Consider the following 13,722-nt stretch of genomic DNA (forward strand, 5'->3'; position numbering starts at 1 on the left):
CTGTACATTGGTATAGTGTGATGTTAGGGTATTGTACATTGGTACAGTGTGATGTTAGGGTGTTGTACATTGGTACAGTGTGATGTTAGGGTACTGTACATTGGTACAGTGTGATGTTAGGGTACTGTACATTGGTACAGTGTGATGTTAGGGTACTGTACATTGGTACAGTGTGATGTTAGGGTACTGTACATTGGTACAGTGTGATGTTAGGGTACTGTACATTGGTACAGTGTGATGTTAGGGTGTTGTACATTGGTACAGTGTGATGTTAGGGTACTGTACATTGGTACAGTGTGCTGTTAGGGTACTGTACATTGGTACAGTGTGCTGTTAGGGTGTTGTACATTGGTACAGTGTGATGTTAGGGTACTGTACATTGGTAGTATAGTGTGATGTTAGGGTATGTACATTGGTACAGTGTGGTGTTAGGGTACTGTACATTGGTACAGTGTGCTGTTAGGGTGTTGTACATTGGTACAGTGTGATGTTAGGGTACTGTACATTGGTACAGTGTGCTGTTAGGGTGTGTATTGGTACAGTGTGATGTTAGGGTACTGTACATTGGTACAGTGTGATGTTAGGGTACTGTACATTGGTATAGTGTGATGTTAGGGTATTGTACATTGGTACAGTGTGATGTTAGGGTGTTGTACATTGGTACAGTGTGATGTTAGGGTACTGTACATTGGTACAGTGTGATGTTAGGGTACTGTACATTGGTACAGTGTGATGTTAGGGTACTGTACATTGGTACAGTGTGATGTTAGGGTACTGTACATTGGTACAGTGTGATGTTAGGGTGTATGTACATTGGTACAGTGTGATGTTAGGGTACTGTACATTGGTATAGTGTGATGTTAGGGTGTTGTACATTGGTACAGTGTGATGTTAGGGTACTGTACATTGGTACAGTGTGCTGTTAGGGTGTTGTACATTGGTATAGTGTGCTGTTAGGTATGTACATTGGTACAGTGTGATGTTAGGGTACTGTACATTGGTACAGTGTGATGTTAGGGTACTGTACATTGGTACAGTGTGCTGTTAGGGTGTTGTACATTGGTACAGTGTGATGTTAGGGTACTGTACATTGGTATAGTGTGATGTTAGGGTACTGTACATTGGTATAGTGTGATGTTAGGGTGTTGTACATCGGTAGAGTGTGATGTTAGGGTACTGTACATTGGTACAGTGTGCTGTTAGGGTGTTGTACATTGGTACAGTGTGATGTTAGGGTACTGTACATTGGTACAGTGTGATGTTAGGGTGTTGTACATCGGTAGAGTGTGATGTTAGGGTACTGTACATTGGTACAGTGTGCTGTTAGGGTGTTGTACATTGGTACAGTGTGATGTTAGGGTACTGTACATTGGTATAGTGTGATGTTAGGGTGTTGTACATTGGTACAGTGTGCTGTTAGGGTACTGTACATTGGTACAGTGTGATGTTAGGGTGTTGTACATTGGTACAGTGTGATGTTAGGGTACTGTACATTGGTACAGTGTGATGTTAGGGTGTTGTACATTGGTACAGTGTGCTGTTAGGGTACTGTACATTGGTACAGTGTGCTGTTAGGGTGTTGTACATTGGTACAGTGTGCTGTTAGGGTACTGTACATTGGTACAGTGTGCTGTTAGAGTGTTGTACAGTACAGTGTGCTGTTAGGGTACTGTACTCTGGATGTATGTTTAATGGGAGTTTAGGACCCAGTGAGTGTCAATCTCACCTGTGCTTTCTCTCCTCCCAGTGAGTTGACGTCAGGCAGTGTGAGTGCAGACTGGCACTGACACTGAGAGAGGGAGAGAGAGAGAGGGAGAGGCTCCACACAGCACAGCACAGCACAGGCAGCAGCTCAGAGCAGAGCCCACACCCTCTCCAGCCCGAGCCGTGGGCTGTCGCGCAGTGAGACTCCCACACCATGGGATCCTGGCTCCTGCCGCTCGCTCTGCTCAGCCTGAGCGGGGGCTGTCTGGCCAAGGAAGGTAAGAGCTGCAACTTTCCACAGCAAAGAGAAACTTTGTGTCCCTCCTCCTCTCTGCAAGTACCATTGCCGGCATTGCCTGTCTCCCTGCCTCAGCAGCCAGTGAGCGACTGGCAGAGGGCAGTGAGTGGCAGTGGGGTGGCAGTGAGTGGCAGTGGGGTGGCAGTAGTGGGGCAGTGGGGGGGCAGTGGGGTGGCTGGGGGGTGGCTGGGGGCAGTGAGTGGCAGTGGGGTGGCAGTGGGGTGGCTGGGGGGCAGTGAGTGGCGGTGGGGTGGCTGGGGGCAGTGGGTGGCATGGGGTGGCTGGGGGCAGTGAGTGGCAGTGGGGTGGCTGGGGGGCAGTGAGTGGCAGTGGGGTGGCTGGGGGGCAGTGGGGTGGCAATGGGGTGGCTGGGGGCAGTGAGTGGCGTGGGGTGGCTGGGGGGCAGTGGGGTGGCAATGGGGTGGCTGGGGGGCAGTGAGTGGCGGTGGGGTGGCTCGGGGGCAGTGGGGTGGCTGGGGGGCAGTGAGTGGCAGTGGGGTGGCTGGGGGCAGTGGGGTGGCAATGGGGTGGCTGGGGGGCAGTGAGTGGCAGTGGGTGGCTGGGGGCAGTGGGGTGGCTGGGGGGCAGTGAGTGGCAGTGGGGTGGCTGGGGGCAGTGAGTGGCAGTGGGTGGTTGGGGGCAGTGGGTGGCTGGGGGCAGTGAGTGGCATTGGGGTGGCTGGGGGGCAGTGAGTGGCAGTGGGTGGCTGGGGCAGTGGGTGGCAGTGGGGTGGCTGGGGGGGGGGCAGTGAGTGGCAGTGGGGGGGGCAGTGAGTGGCAGTGGGGTGGCAGGGGGGCAGTGAGTGGCAGTGGGGTGGCAGTGGGGTGGCTGGGGGGCAGTGAGTGGCAGTGGGGTGGCAGTGGGGGGGCAGTGAGTGGCAGTGGGGTGGCTGGAGGGGAGTGAGTGGCAGTGGGGTAGCTGGGGGGCAGTGGGTGGCAGTGGGGTGGCTGGGGGGCAGTGAGTGGCAGTGGGGTGGCTGGGGGGCAGTGAGTGGCAGTGGGGTGGCTGGGGGGCAGTGAGTGGCAGTGGGGTGGCTGGGGGGCAGTGAGTGGCAGTGGGGGGGGCAGTGAGTGGCAGTGGGGTGGCAGTGGGGGGGCAGTGAGTGGCAGTGGGGTGGCTGGGGGGCAGTGGGGTGGCAGTGGGGTGGCTGGGGGGCAGTGAGTGGCAGTGAGTGGCAGTGGGGTGGCAGTGGGGGGGCAGTGAGTGGCAGTGGGGTGGCTGGGGGGCAGTGAGTGGCAGTCCCTGGCTGCTGCCCTGTCTCTCTGAGTGCAGGAATGCACCGCCTCTCGCTGGGGTTAAATGTCCACGTTTATCAGCTAATAAACCTTTATCAGTGAGGGGGAAAAAAACAATATGACAAGCTTCCCAGGATTGCTTCCTTCCCACATTCATGTGCCAGGAATTTCTCGTATTCCCCATTTTTCTCTGCAGTTGTGACTGTGTGACTGTGAGAGAGAGAGAGTGTTTACATGTTCTCCATGTCTCCAGGCTGCTTTCCCAAAGGGACTTTAAACCTGTATAAACCCTCAGCACAGGAGTTGCTCTCTCTCTCTGTGTTGATGATGATTTAATTTCTGTATGAGAATTTGATATTTCTTTGTGTGATGATTGGGTGTTGCTCACTGCTTCCTAACATTTTTATTTTGTCTGCTTTTTCTTTTCTCATATATATATATACATATAGAGAGAGAGAGAAATAAGTTGCATTGTTTATCTGCTTACTTAAATTGACAACTCACATGAATTGCATACACTGTTCTTTTTTGAATTTGTGCTTGAGAATCAGGAATTTAAGCTCCCAAGTGCCTGCTCCTTTGATTCTAGTTTATTGCAGGTAAGGTCTTGCTATGTGGTTATACAGTATTAGAACCTGAGTCTGCTCAGCTCTTTTGGGCTGTGCAAAAGGTAGGAAATTATTTGATCTTTAATCCATTTTCTAAAACTGTAAATAATTACAGTCATGTGGAACACTCTGACCTTGATCTGTGTTGCACGTTGTTTCAGTGTTATTACAGAATGGAAGAGTTTAGAAATGTTTTCTTAGTCGTTAATTTCAACCCTGAAGTGCTTTTTGGAAATATAATTATTGTTTTAACATTTTCACTAACAATTTTGTAATTCAGCACTGAGTTGTGCAGATTGAACTGCACACTGTCCAACGCCTTGGGACGTCCTCCCGACATGAAAGGCGCTATACAAATGCAACGTTGTTGAACTCAAATGCATCAAGATCTGGTGGAAGTAATAGCCTAAAGTGAATCTTTTTACTGATGAGGCTCGTGGTTTAGTTAGCCAACAGTGAAGTTGTGTTTGCTTCTATAGTAGATTCTGTCTCATCAAATTGCACTGCTCACCAGGACCTGCCATCAAAAGTAAAAATAATAATAACTTGGTCTCTCTATCCACGACTGTTTTGGGACACCGCTGTGCGCAATTGGCTATTGCGTTTCACCAAAAAAAATACAGTCCATTCGCTTTACAGTATATTCTGTGAAGTGCTTTGAGACATTTCAACGATGTGATAAGGTGCCATATCAAATAAAAGGATTATTATTATCATCACTGGTAACATTTATAGTGCACTGCTGTCTGATGTGTTCACTTCAGAAAACTTATTTTTGGTCAACCAAATCAAAGCTTTGGTCGTGCTTTATTGGTGTCATGCAAGTGGAAACATTCTACTAAAATTATGGAGTCCTGTAGCTTAGTGGTTAGAGCACGTGCCTCGCAAGCGAGAGGAACTGTGTTCGATTCCCGGGCAGGGTGAAAAGTTGAGCAAGTTTTCTTACTCCACATACCTGCAGTGCACTGCAATTGGCTTCCGCATTACTCCCACAAAATACAGTCAATCACTTTCCAATATATTCTGTGAAGCACTTTGAGACGTCTCGAAGATGCGATAAGGCACTGTATCAAATGCAAGGATTATTATTATTGCTGTGTGCAAATTGGCTGCTGTATCCACCTACAAATACACAGTCAGTACACTATACAGTGAACCCTGCGAAGCTCTTTGAAACACATTTGGAGGTGTGACAAGGAACTGCATTCAATACAAATATTATTGTTATTTCTGTACAACCTGCTACAAAAGATGATTCAAGCAATCAAACCTGCTTCTTCAAAATACATTACAAAACTTTCAATCACTGAAGGGGTGGGGGGAGATAAGGTAAGTGGGGTCCCATTGACTACAAGATGATGTGCTTGGCAATGGCTGTATCGAGTCGATCCTCTGTGATGGTTTCGGGAGTCTAATTTCTGAGGCAGGTAGATCCGTAGTACTGCATACCCTGCTGATGACAGACAGACTAGCCATCATTAGACATGGAGGGGCAGATTTGTCACTGAGAGCGGGGATTCTTCCGATCCAGCTTTGATTGATCCTGCAATCGAAAGCCCAAATGGGTAGGATGACCAGACTGAATAAGCAGCAGGGAGCTTGTCAGACAATTCTTTCAATTGCAAGCTATGCAGTTTTAGCTGGTTAGACTCGAGCAGAATCCCAAAACACACTCTGAGATCCCCAAACCTTGTCTTTTGCCAACCTGCACCTAATACCTTCCGGATGAGGTAGGTTGGATGCGTTCCTCTGGGGAGAGAGAGAGAGCAAATACCATACATATGTGAAACTCTCTGTCTGCTTTGAATAGTCTTAAACATGGTGATGGGTTTCTGCCTGTGGCTGATCAAAAAGATGGACTTAATCTGCTTTTGCTTTGGAGGAAAGGTCTGAATAGATACTCCCTAAACTTTAAGGATAAAATCTCTAGGTTTTTCACACATCTAGATTTTTCCTTCACCTCCCACTCCACTATTCTCTTATCCAAACATTGCAGAAACAATGGTGAAGCACTTTTAAGCTTTTATTTTATTTCAACATTATTTGTATACCAATCTATAGATCTATTATTACTTGTCAACAATATGTAAAGTTGTCTTCGTGGTATGTTTGGTAACTGGTATAATACAGTTTTTTGAAGAGTTGTAAAATATTTATATGGGGTATTGCTTTGAAGGTTGCTTGAAACATTAAATCTTATCCAAAATGATCGCAATCCATTCCTTTGGGACAATCTTATATATATGTTGTCTATCAAGTTAACAGACTTTGTCTGCACTTTGTTCGACCCTGAGCTGTCCTTTCTCCCTCACATCTGCACCACAACTGGCACCGCCTTCCATCACCTCCGGAACATCGCCAGACTACGCCATTACCTCACCCCTCACGCTGCTGAAACCCTGGTCCACGCCTTTGTCACCTCAAGGCTGGACTATGGGAACTCTCTCCTCGCCGGCCTTCCCGGCACCTCCCTCCACACTGCAGGTCATTCAGAACTCTGCAGCTCGTGTACTGTCCCGCACCAGACATCGGGACCACATCACTCCCACCCTCGCTCGCCTCCACTGGCTCCCCATCCCCAGAGGATCGAATTCAAGATCCTCATCCTCACCTACAAGGTCATTCACGGCCTCGCTCCCTCCTACCTCTCCAACCTACTATCCCCCTACCTACCTGCCCGTACCCTCCGTTCCTCCGGCTCCGGTCTGCTCCACATCCCCCGCCCCAACCGCCCTACCATCGGTGACCGGGCCTTCAGCCTCTCAGCCCCGAGGCTCTGGAACTCCATCCCCCAGTGCCTTCGCCGCCTCCTCCCTTTCCCCCTTCAAGGCCGGTCTCAAGACCTTTCTCTTTGACCGAGCCTTCAGCTCCCCTCTCAACTCTCTACCCCTCCTCGCTCCCTCCCTTCCCTCCCCTCACCCTGACCATTTCCCCCTCCTCGCTCCCTCCCCTCCCCTCACCCTGACCATTTCCCCCCTGCTCGGGTCATGACCCAACTGTGCAGCGCCTTGGGACGTCCTCCTGACGTGAAAGGCGCTTTATAAATGGAATCTTGTTGTTGTTGTTGTTGCACAAGATAGAAAAAAAATTGGTTTGCTGGAAATTCGAAATAAAAAAATCTGGAAATGCACAACAAGATTTTCAGCATCTGAAAGAGACAAAAAAGTGAGTAACATTTCTGACAGACTTCAAAGAATGTTGCTCAAAATGTTCACCTGTTTTATTGTTGTTTAGATGCCAATTTAACACATTAACCCAGTTTTCCTCTTTCAGATTCCAGTTGACCTGCTGTGCATTTCAAACCGTTTTGTTATTTCTGCTGAATAAAGCTTTCATCATAATAATAATCATAATCCTGCATTTGATATAACCCCTTATCTAATCACAAGGGCATCTCAAGATGCTTCAAAGGATTCACTAAAGCATAGTAACTGTATATTTTGTAGGTGAAAACATTATATTTGCTGGAAGTAGTGTGATTTATTAGAGATTTAGTTATATGTTGGAGAGTGAGTAGCATCTTTTCAGCTCAAAATCAGAGCAGTAGTTCTTTGATTAAGAATTTGGCATTTCACTTTGTTTTCTCAATTTAAAGTTAGCAGGTATAAGTAGTGTACTTGCTTGTGATCTGTGAGCTGTACAGAAAAATGCCAGTCTGTGTATTTGCTTGCGTTTTGGGTAGTCATCTAATAGCTATTTAATGTGATTGTTGAGAAAAAATGTATGTAAACTGCTAAGTATAAAGTCGTGTTCCAGACAATTTACCACTACTAATGGTCTTTGACATCCTCATCATTCAATTTGCTGACACGCATTTATTGGACATTTTAGAGAAACTACTTTCATAACCAACAATTTGTTCCTAGTTGTCATCCTACATGAAAGGTGTGATGACATGTAGTTGTTGTTCACTATTTTGGATAGGATGCATTTAATTTAATCTTGTTACTTTAAATATATTATTGGAATAATGATCTTTAAATACAGATCTTCTATAAAATTAGAGGAGTTAGTTGGGGAGGAGTGATGGAGAGAGTACTTATGTCAACATAATAATCTGCATTATCTGCTCTGCAGTGATAACAGATAACACAAAACATGTAAAAGTTGTTACTGCTGTTTTTTTGTTATTGAACCAATTCAATTAATAGACAGAATTTCAGATCGATATTGCATGTTTACACTGATCCATGTAGTGATGAGAGAACACGCTGATAATCTAATTCACAGACCTTGTCCTTTGAACTGTAAGGTAATTTCTTACTACATTATATCCAATAAATTGGTTACAATGTAGTAATTACATTTACTGTAACCAATAAATTGGTTACAATAAATGTATTGTAAGCAATAAATAGTCTGCTCGGATGAGGAAGCACTGTTTCCTATAGTGTGTATGTTACCACAGTATATTCAAAGAACATATCCAGTAAAGGGGGAGGAAAATTATTTATCTTGCTGCTTGGCATTTGTTTTTTTTAATTTGGTTGCAGGAATGAGTCAATTTATCTAACTTAAAGACTAGGCAAATATTAAGACTTGTAAAGCTACATGGATGACGTATTGTTTAAAAGGCATTGTCCAAGAATGTTTGGCATATATGTTCCTTTTGCAAATGTTCCCTTTGCAAATGTTCAGGCTGCAGCACCATTTTTGCTGATGAGTCCCTCTTCAATCACTTCTCTGTACTTGGTAATAGAAATGAACCCACTTTTTACGCAGCTACTTGTGTGAATGCAGCGCAAACCTACTGTCATTTGTTCCTTTGTTTGCATATATTGTATTCATGTTATTCAATATCAAACTCTATTGAAAATGTTTCAAATTAAAATATTTTAAAATAGCAACCCTTTTTTTCTAGAGTTAATTAAATAGCATATTGGGTCCCATTTCAACAAGGAAAGGGAAAAAAAAGTCTGAAATTTGTACGAGTTAAACCGTTTGAGTTTTGTGAGTATGATCATACTTATATATAGGATTATACGTAATATGGAGTATTCGGATTATAATTACACAGGAATCGAGTAACAGGAGACCCACCATTCCCACTTTGTCAATGAGTTTATAAAGCTATATTTTTGCATCTTCATGAAGTTTGTATAATTTTTTTCCTCCTCATAACAATGTTGAAAATGACTGAATATATTTACTTTCAATCTGCTCATTCTTTTACATGGATTTCTTTTTGTGGAACGTCAAATTGTCTACATACATGATTCATATTTGCATTGGCTGTTGAGTGTTTGTCTACCTCTAATTTAGTTTGTTATGTGGTTGTTTATGCCTTAGCTATGTTAAATGCCTTGTGCAGCTGTGAAGCAGTTTTTCATGTTGCATCAAGTTAAGGCAAACCCTGATGAATTCTCACTGCTTCAGATTCTCGTATCAGGTGCAGCGTCACCCACATAAAATGTCGTCTCTGCAAATTGTGCACCCTGGTTTTGCACCATACGTTTGCAACAAGAGGCTGTAGCTGCAGAAAGGATAATTTGCACCACAAGTTTGCAACAAAAACTTGTTGCTCACGAGTTCTTGAATGGGACTGTGAATGGTGAAAATTAAAGCAAGTGAATTCAGTGGTGATGTAAGGCTGTATGGGTGTATACTATCCTGCAGATTGTGCATTTAGATGCAAACTTGACTATGGGAGGGGGAAGAAATATTTTTAGCGATCTTTAATATAGCAATGCAAGACGCTTAACACTACTCCAAAACTGATACCATTTGTCCTGCTGGTACCAAATTAGTTACTAATAATATCTAGTAATAATAAGCTCTATGTACTTGTATGCCTTTCATTTAGGTTAATGTGTCAAAACTCATTCAGAAGCATCTTGAAGTTAAGAAATTCTGTGATTTCTGGAATTGAGAAATCTCTTGCACATATGTGGATGTAGCTTTTGAAAGCTGAAATAGTAATTTGGCAATCAAGGGGTTATTTAGATGAAATGTTTTAATGGAATCCAGTTTGAGTTAATGGTTTAAATAATGTATTTCACTTCCCATTAGTTATGAATCACTGCATTAATGCTTATTGGTCCATATGCGTCGTATTGTAAACAGTTTATAAAAAATATATCACAATCGAAGACATGTTGTTATAGTGCCTTTGTTTCACAGAAGTGTAGATCTTTGAATTGTGTTATGTGAATTGCAAATTGCAGGTAACTGGTACAAAACAGTGTGGTGTATTCTTGTGAAATTGCTAAACATAGTTGCAATTTCCTATAGGATTTTAAATTGTGAGCTGAATAATATGAATTTAGAGTTATCCACTCCAGGCCAGATGACTTTCTGTGTCTAGTTTGGTTTACAAATTCCTATTAAGTCATATCTTAATGTGTGTTCAGATTGCATTGCACTACACTCCCGATCTGGAAGATGCTATAAAAATGTTGATTGTATTTTACTTTATTTCCACCTATTTAAAACCAGTATCAGGTTGGTGGGGAGCCTCAGTGTAGACAAACGTGCTTCATTTACAGGTTTTGTAGTTTTCTCTCAGAGCAGCTTTAAATGTAGAATGAATCTGAAATCTGCAGCTGTGTGTAAGTACAGTTATCCGTGGAGGTCCAATACTCCAAAGGAGTTGAAGTTATCTGCCTGGTGATGTTGTCATTAGCTTCAGTTGATCTTTGCAAATGTAAACTTTATCGCTTATGTTTGTGAGACCTGAAGGAAATTTCAAAACGTCTTCCCATAAAGTAAACCCAATGAATGTTGCCAAATAATGTTGTTGCCATATGTGTGGCTCCTTTGCTACAGTCCTTGTGTTTTGTTAGTAGCAATCATCACAAGATCATAAGTTTGGATGAAGAAGGCTCTTTGGTCCATTTTATTTCATCTTTCCAGAATACCCACCTTCCTAACACAATAGCTTTTGGAGATGAGGTGAACCCTGTAGGTTTGATACTGCATTTAGTTCTAATCTGCTAGACCATCTGTCTCAATAATCAAAATCACACACAACTATGTAACATTTTGAAATTCAGTCCCAATGGATAAAAGATGAAACATGTTTCTGACAGTGAGAGGTTCTATGACAGATCTTTACAGTTTAATCAACACTGGATATGCAAGAGTACTTGTGCCATTTTTGAAGCGCAGGTCTCAATACAGTATATGCATTTTGGTTTCATCTGATAGAATTTTTGGCAAAAGATGTGTATTTCTAGGTGAAAACGATAGATTATTGGTTCCTGGAAAGACAATTTCAATCAAATCAATCGAGCCTCAAACTAAGTAGTGCAGGTGAAATGATTTATAAATTGCTGTATGAAATGCTTTCATGAAAATATGGTCGGGCTCCGGCTCTCTCCACAGCATCTGCGGTGTGTTTGCCTCTGTAACCATGCTGTTAACTGGAGAATTTAACAGTTTCTATGCTATTCAGTAATGTTCATTTTGTTTGGGGCTGTTATCTAAAATCTTGCATGCAGCTATACTGCAGTTGTCAAACAGATGAATTTATTGTAGACTCAAAATGTGCAGGTTCCTCTGACCTGTATTGAAGAGCAGCACGTACACTGGAGTTTACAATGCTGAGTAGGCTGCTCCAAGCGAAAGGTCAAAAACACTTTCTGTGCTAAATATTGGAGAATATGACTGTGATAACTTTATACTGCGCAGTAGGAATTTTCAAATAAGGTTCAAGAATCACAGCTTGCCAAATGATCTGTAGTGGGCGTAGATTTTGTTAGATTGTAGCATATAAAAAAGCTTACAAAATACACTTCTACACAGTAATTCCTGTGAAGTACTTTGAGACTCCTCCATAATGTGTTGAGGCGCTATTTCAAATGCGAGGATTATTAAACTCGAAACACTAAATAAGTTAGATTATTAGTTTCTTCAATAACTTACATTTTTATCTTGCCTTTTAAGTAGGAGGATGTTGCAAGCGTTTAACAAATGTTTTGGGGGACACTAAGCAGGGAGTTTAAAAGATGCCAACCAAAGTCATGGTCAAAGTAAATGGTTTTTAGGAGGTTTTTAAAGCCGAGGAGAGAGGTAGCAAGAAACGTGGTTCTGGATAGAGATTTCCCGAGGGACAGTGGCTTGGTGGCTGAAGGTTCGTCTTAGACGGGTAATGCGTAGAGAAAGACGGTGGCCTGGTTGATTCAGTGCCCTAATGAAACACGACTGTTTGTGGGACACTGCTGTGTGCAATTGGATGCTGCGTTTCACCAACAAAATATAGTCAATTCACTGTACAGTATATTCTGTGAAGTGCTTTGAGATATCTCGACGATGCGATAAGGCGCTACATCAAATGCAAGGATTATTGCTATTATTATTATAACCACTCAAGGCAAATGAGAATGGGTAATGAATGTAGCACTATCAACGTTGCCTACATCCTGAGATGAGCTTTTTTAAAAAAAACACTGTTCAAAGCACATCTTTGTCAATGCTTTGCTAGGTGTGTATGCATGACGTTGATGCACTTTTTGTACTAGCTGTTAAATAATCCGTCCTGCAAACATTTTAAAAGAGTGTTTGCGATAGCATCTAATGAGCTTGTTTATAGATGTGTTCAAATTTTCTAAGTGCTGTATAATTTCAACTATCAAAACCTTCCTTGCTGAACTCTGCAGCCTCCACCATCTCCTGCCCCAGGCTGCGCAGGTCTGTCACATTCTTCCTCATTCGGCTACACTAACTCCCAATACCTCATGGATCAAACCAAACCGAACTTGACCTAATTTACAAGTACCTCTATGGTCTCACCTCCAAACTACCACTGTATCCCTTCTGCCCCATCTGCTCCAACAATCGGATTGGCCAAGGCACTGAATTCAACAAAAACATTGTAAACATGAATGTTATCCTGGTGCAATAACTACCCTGCAGTCCTTGGACAGTTAAGAAATGGAAAATGATCACCTACACTGGGTACAGATCTGCTGCCTAGTTACTAACCCACACATTTGTACATTGATCCACTGCATTTAGATGCTGTGGGCTCATTAAACTTTCATTGAAATTAGAACTCTTGTCTTTGTTTTTTTCTCTTTTTAAACTTGCAGAGTAAATAATATATGTCCTTCACAGTAGGACTGATACCTGAGGATCTCATCACTCTTAGAGAACAGAGTCCAAATGCCACTTCAAGCCTTGCAGTGGGCTGAGGCATTTTTTTACTGGTATTAATACAAGTCCAACCACTGTGTTAACTGGAGACACAAAGGTCCAAATGACAAAGCGAATGCAAGGATGGGATTAGATGGACTATAGGGACATTGACTGCGCACAAAACAAGGCCTGTTTTTTTTAAAAAAAACTATTTGTTACCTACAATCATACAAAATATACTTTTCTCCCTTACTAATGGTAGATTCAACATTACTCTTTACTCACACAATATATGTGAGATATTTCTTTACACAGTATTGTACAGTAACAACTAAAACTCACACAATTGTGCTTATACACTCATTGTTAAACTGTACAATATATAAGACAAAACAGCTCAATCTTTTAACAGGATTTTAACAGGACATTCTGTGGATGTAGAACGTATTTCTGCAGTTTAGAATCTGTTCCAGTTGAAGAAACCATCAGCTCAGTAATTTTAAATAATAGTAATCCTACGTTTGATAATTTCTTTTATGTTAGGAGGATGTCTCAAAGTGCTTCACAGGATATACTGTAAAGTGTAGTGACTATATTTTGTAGACGACCAATTTTGTAGACAGCCAATTTGCACACAACAATGTTCCACAAAGTGAATGACCAATTTTATTTGGGAGATTTTTGGCCATGATACTGGGGGAAACTCCCTCTTTTCAAATTGTGGCCCAGGATCTTATCAACCTGGACAGGCAGATGGGACGTTGGTTTTATCATTTCATCCGAAATACGGCACCCCAAAAGT

At 42.7% G+C, this 13,722-nt stretch overlaps 1 protein-coding gene across 2 annotated transcripts in view; it reads left to right on the forward strand.

Moving 5' to 3' along the window:
* Positions 1–1,821: 1,821 nt before the first annotated feature.
* The window catches only part of egfra (epidermal growth factor receptor a (erythroblastic leukemia viral (v-erb-b) oncogene homolog, avian)), a 179,887-nt gene continuing 167,986 nt past the window's right edge, over positions 1,822–13,722 (forward strand). For both annotated transcript variants that reach the window (XM_007897627.2, XM_007897628.2), the window contains exon 1: positions 1,822–1,982. In XM_007897627.2, the coding sequence (XP_007895818.2) occupies positions 1,919–1,982 (64 nt within the window). In that variant the 5' untranslated portion in view covers positions 1,822–1,918. The remainder of the gene's footprint in view (positions 1,983–13,722) is intronic.

The sequence above is a fragment of the Callorhinchus milii genome, unplaced genomic scaffold (assembly GCF_018977255.1).
Source record: "Callorhinchus milii isolate IMCB2004 unplaced genomic scaffold, IMCB_Cmil_1.0 Scaffold2, whole genome shotgun sequence".
NCBI lineage: Eukaryota > Metazoa > Chordata > Chondrichthyes > Chimaeriformes > Callorhinchidae > Callorhinchus > Callorhinchus milii.